This window comes from Phodopus roborovskii, unplaced genomic scaffold (assembly GCF_943737965.1).
Source record: "Phodopus roborovskii unplaced genomic scaffold, PHOROB, whole genome shotgun sequence".
NCBI lineage: Eukaryota > Metazoa > Chordata > Mammalia > Rodentia > Cricetidae > Phodopus > Phodopus roborovskii.
Window position 1 is genome coordinate 59,927,621 of NW_026126407.1, and position 5,332 is coordinate 59,932,952.

The 5,332-nt window shown below is 44.8% G+C and overlaps 1 protein-coding gene across 1 annotated transcript; it reads right to left on the minus strand.

Moving 5' to 3' along the window:
* Window positions 1-4,486: 4,486 nt before the first annotated feature.
* LOC127219688 (histone H3.3C-like) lies at window positions 4,487-4,955 on the minus strand. Its single transcript, XM_051181454.1, has one exon. The coding sequence runs from the start codon at window positions 4,953-4,955 to the stop codon at window positions 4,545-4,547; it is 411 nt and encodes a 136-aa protein (XP_051037411.1). The 3' UTR covers window positions 4,487-4,544.
* Between the last annotated feature and the right edge of the window lie 377 nt (window positions 4,956-5,332).

The window sequence follows — 5,332 nt, forward strand, 5'->3', positions numbered from 1 at the left end:
GTTGCTTTGTTTGACTTTTCCTGAAGACTGGAGATGGAAATGCCACTTGATGTTAAAGGATTTAGCTAGAGTTTGAGAGATTTGAGAGGCAAATTCAGGGCCATTATCTCATTGAAGGGAGTTTGGAACTCTTAAACAGGGTATGACCTCCCTGAGAAGGAGATCAGAAACTGTCTGTGATCTTTTATTAGTAGTGGGCAAAGCTGCTACCCATCCTGAGAAGGTGTCTACCAGGACCAAAAGGTATCTGAAGCATCTAACTTCTGACACCAGATAATGCGGTTAAATAAGGATTAGGATAAACAAATAGGCCGAATAGATGTTTATTCAGGGAGAAATAACTTACAACCTAGACAGATGAACACCAGGAAATTCAACCCGATCCTCTCCTGTCCATGTCACGCCAGCAAGAGGGCCTTTCCTGGCTCTCCCTCTGACCTCCTTCCACAGGTCACCCCGCCCATGGCTCCACCCCCCAATGGGCATAGTCAGTGCCACAGAACTATCTCACTACATCTAACCTTGGGCATGTGGGAGAAGTCGAACTGCCAGTCTGATCCAAAGAGGGATCCCCTGGCTTGATGAGTGTTGAAAGGGAGACTTGATGTCTGGAGGTAGGGTTAGAAGTTTGACAAGTTTTATAGGAATCAGTGATATTCTTTGGATAGGATAGATCCTCAGAGGTAGGCTGCACATAGGTTTTAATAAAGTGAGGCACAGCCTGGCTGATAAGGTGAAAGATCTGTTGCAGATAGGATAGAATTTATATTGTATTTGGAGATGGTGATGGAGGTGTGGGTTGGAAAATGAGAGTGCCTTGTGATGTGTGAGAGGGACCCAGACCCTAGAACAATAGCTCTAACTGCCTCATCAACTTGGCTATTTTCCTTGGAAATAACGGAATAATGTTCACTTGGTGTGATCGGCAGTGGATGATTCCTATGGCCATGGGAAAAAGAGGCTTCTAGAAGGATCATGATTTGATCTAAGTTGCATATGGGCCCTCCTTTTGTTGTTAATAGCCTGTTCTCCTTCCAAATAGCTACATGTGACAAGAGAATGTGAAAAGCATAATTGGATTCTGTGTAAATGTTTAGGGACTGCCCATTTGCTAGTTGTAAGAGATATTAATTTGGTCCGCTGGTTTGTGGTTTGGACTGGAAGGGCCTGTGCTTCAACCACCATAGTGTCCAAAACAATAGCATATGCCACTCTGTGTACCAAGTATATGTGGCCTGAGGTAGTGCTCCCTTGTGTGTATGTGTAGAATGAGATAATAACTCTTTTGGAGTCTCTTTTAGAGTGCAAGATTGAGATGGGGATTTTTCTGAGATTAGTCAGGAGAGGAAATCTGAAATGTTAAGAGGTGGGCATGGCTGAAAGGTAAGTGTTGTGTCCTCTACCAATACTAGCAGAAGAGAGAGAACTTGAGAAGTGTGTAGTGTTTGGTGGCCCTTGTATGTTAAAAGATGGGGCAGGTGGTGAGGAGAGAGGACAGTAATAGGTGACCCAAAAGTTACCTTCTTTCACTAACATATAAGAAGTTTAGCTGAGGCCAGAGGGCACAGGCTAGGTCCCCAACCTTGGATAGTACATCTAATTTTTTTCAGTAAGTACACTACAGGTGTGGAGGGAGGTCACAGTTGGTGACCTGGTACCCTGGGGGCATATCACTCCTTTTCTGTGACACAGAGAGAAGGGGTGAGTTAAGCCCGGAAGATGTAGGGCTGGAGCCTGGAGGAGGACCTGCTGTAGCTTGGTCTTGGTAATGGGCACAAGGGGTTCATGTGAGGGACTAAGGGCCACCTCATATAGGGGGTGAGTGAGAAGAGAGAAAGAATGAGCCTAAGAGTATAAGAAGCCAGACATCCCTAGGATAGAATTTTGTCCTTTCTGGTGGAACTGTGAGTGACTGGATTAAGTGTTTTCTCTTTTAGACTGGATCAATTTTGTGTAGCTCAGGGTGGCCTTGAACTAATGGAGGTTTGATGGGAGATGTCATTCTGTAAATATGTTTCTCTTATTGGTTAATGAATAAAGCACTGTTGGCCAACAGGAAAGCAAGATAAGTGGGACTAGGAGACAAGGAGGATTTGAGGAAGTAGTAGGGAGGAGTCAAGATGGAGAGATTGGAGAGAGCAGAACCACCAGCCCCCTCTCTCTGGTAAGATAAGACCACGTGGAAGTACTTAGATTAATAGAAATGGGTTAATAATTAAGACAGAGCTAGCCGATAAGAAACAAGTAACAGGTCAACATTATACCTAATACAGGGTCTCTGTGTGTTATTTGGGGCTGGAGTGGTGGTGGATCCAGGCTGGCAGGAAAAACTTTACTCCTAACAGAGATCTGTCTGCCTCTGTCTCCCTAGTGCTGGGATTAAAGGTGTGTGCCATCACTGCCTGGCCTTTATGGTTAGTGTAACTAGTTAGTGTAACTAGCTTTGCACTCTGACCTTCAGGTAACTTTATTTGTTAGATTACAAACAAAATTTCACCACAGGGTGATGTTTAGCTATAGAGGGGTTTTGGGTGTCCCATACTTGAGTAGATACTTGAGAGGTCACGAAGAAAATGTGTATCAGGTTGTGTAGTTTGGAGGAGAAGGAGAAGGGGAATGACTGGCAAACCTGAGGTCAAATGGTTAGAGGAGCAAAAGAAATAATGGCTCCTACCTAGACAAGGGGGTCCTTTCCAAGCAAGGGGGTGGGACAGTTTAACACCATTAGGAAGGAATGAGTAAGGGTGATACCCCTAAAAATACAACTAGTGGTAGGATTTGGTAAGGCAGGTAAGGCTGACCCCCTGACAACAGAGGAATGAAAGGGAGAGTGGCTCCTAAGAATTTCATCAGAACAAAAACATGGCCCTAGTTTCCAGAAGGGAGGAGATAGATCACACTGATACTGTAATGAGTGCCTAAGGCAGTTGTCAGGCCAAGGGAGCCTGAGTCTCCTCAGTGGTTCATGGACAGACCAAGAGGTCAGCTGAAGTTTGAGACTGTTATAGAGCATGGGGACTTTTGAAATTGGATTGAAAGTATTTTTGCATTATGATATGGCTACAAGACTTTGGGGCCAGGGAATAGAATGTGGTGGTTTCAAAGAAAATGGCCCCCAAAGGAAGTGGCACTATTGGGAGGTATGACCTTGTTGGAGGTGTGGTTGTTGGAGAAAGTGTGCCACTGTAAAGGCAGGCTTTGAGGTCTCATATATGCTCAAGCCGTGCCCAGTATTTCAGAACACTTTCTGTTGCCTCAAGTCATGATGTAGGACTCTCCTACTTCTCCAGCACCATGTCTGCTTGCATGCCACCATGTCATACCATGAAGATAATGGACTAAACCTCTGAAAACCTAGGTCAATCCAATTAAATGTTTTCCTTTATTAAGAGTTGCCATGGTCATAGTGTCTCTTCACAGCAAGAGAAACCCTAAGGCAGGTGATATACTGGAATTCTTTAATAAAGGTGGAAGAATTGGCCCTCTCCCTTTTCTATTTGAGAGACTCCAGTTAATGAGAATGGGACACATACCCTAAGTCATATACCCTGCTAATCTCTCACAAAGAGAGAACTAAGTTTGGTTTAAGCCAGGTAGGGGAAGGTAGAGGGGATTCTGTGGCAGGGAGGGAGTGAGTAGTGTAAGGATTCAGGCATTATGCTGGCCTGCCCCTGTCACCTGGCAGAATGCACTCAGGCAGTACCCAGGTCAGCTCAGAGTTCCATGGCTATGTATTCTGCACGCAAGTGCAAAGAACCCCTCTAAAAGAAAGGCTCTGTCCTACTTACACTCTCTTTCCCACTGTTCCCCTGGGGCAGGCAGATTTTTCCTGTCTCCCTCTTCTCTTCTGTCCTCTCTCTGTCTCTGTGTCTCTTTACCTTATTTTCTTACATCCTCCTCAATAAAACTTTCAATATGAGTCACATCTACAGGTTTCTGTGTTTCCCCATTCATCATCACCCACCCCAGGACCTTCTATCACCCACCCTGAGACCATGATCCTTGAGGTCTCAGTGTGGGACTGGTGACCTGCCACCTGCTGTCCCAACCCAATTACTCCTTATTCTTAACAATGGGAAGACTAGGGGATGCCTGTGGGCTGAAAGTAGGTGCCAGTGAGAGTTTACATGGGTGACCTGTCACTGAGAGAGAAAGGGAAACTGAAGTGGTATGAAAGTTGGAGAGATGTGGGGGTTGATCTTTGTGGGGAGGCTCATTAGCTGGATCAAAGGTAATGGAAGAATCATCCCTTTTTTGTTTTTTGTTCATTTTTTTTCCAGAAAAATTTAACAGGTTTATTTATAACTGTTGAAATGTGTTCACTGAAACATTTTGCTTGCATTAATGCTTTACATCTTGCATTTATATTAAAAATTCACACACAAATGAAAATGGAAAAACTGCCAATACCTGATTTCTGTCCCCTATTTTTCCACTTGCAATTATATACTTAAGTACCTTTTGACCTCATGGAAAAAGTACTGATAACAGGAAGAAGAGGAAAAAATTTTTGAGAATGAAATGTTTCCCCTCATAGTGGACTCTTAAGCACGTTCTCCACGTATGCGGCATGCTAGCTGGATATCTTTTGGCATAATTGTTACAAGTTTGGCATGGATAGCACACAGGTTGGTATCTTCAAAAAGGCCAACCAGATAGGCCTCATGTGCCTCCTGCAGAGCACCAATAGCTGCACCCTGGAAGCACAGATCTGTTTTTAAGTCCTGAGCAATTTCTCGCACCAGACGCTGGAAGGGGAGCTTGCGAATCAGAAGTTCAGTGGATTTCTGATAGCATCTGATTTCACGAAGTGCCACAGTAGCAGGTCTGTAACGATGAGGTTTCCTCACGCCTCCAGTAGAGGGCTCACTCTTGCAAGTGGCTTTTGTAGCCAGTTGTTTCCTGGGAGCTTTACCACCCGTGGACTTACGGGCAGTATGCTTTGTATGAGCCATGGTATAAGCACCTCCTTCTTACCCCCCTTCTCCTTCAGCTGGAGCTTGGCAAGCGAGAGATGGCACTGGCATTAAGAGAGCAGCCACGGTGCGGCAGGAACACAATTTTTTGTTCATTTTTTTAAAATTAAGTTTTTACATTCCAATCCCAGTTCCCCCTCCCTCCTTTCTTCCCAAATCCTCCACCCTCCTCCTCTGCTCCACAGAGAGTATAAGGCCTCCCCTAGGAAGTCTATTAAGTCTGTCCCATCATCTAGTTGAGGCAGGACCAAGGCACCTCTCTACCCCCATACTCCTGTGTTTCAGGCTGGGCAAGGTATTTCTCCATATAGAATGGGCTCCACTAAGTCAGTTTGTGAATTAGTATTAGATCTTGG

Excerpts from the sequence above, each read along its gene's own strand:
- LOC127219688 (XM_051181454.1), bottom strand. The coding sequence starts at position 4,955 with ATGGCTCATACAAAGCATACTGCCCGTAAGTCCACGGGTGGTAAAGCT.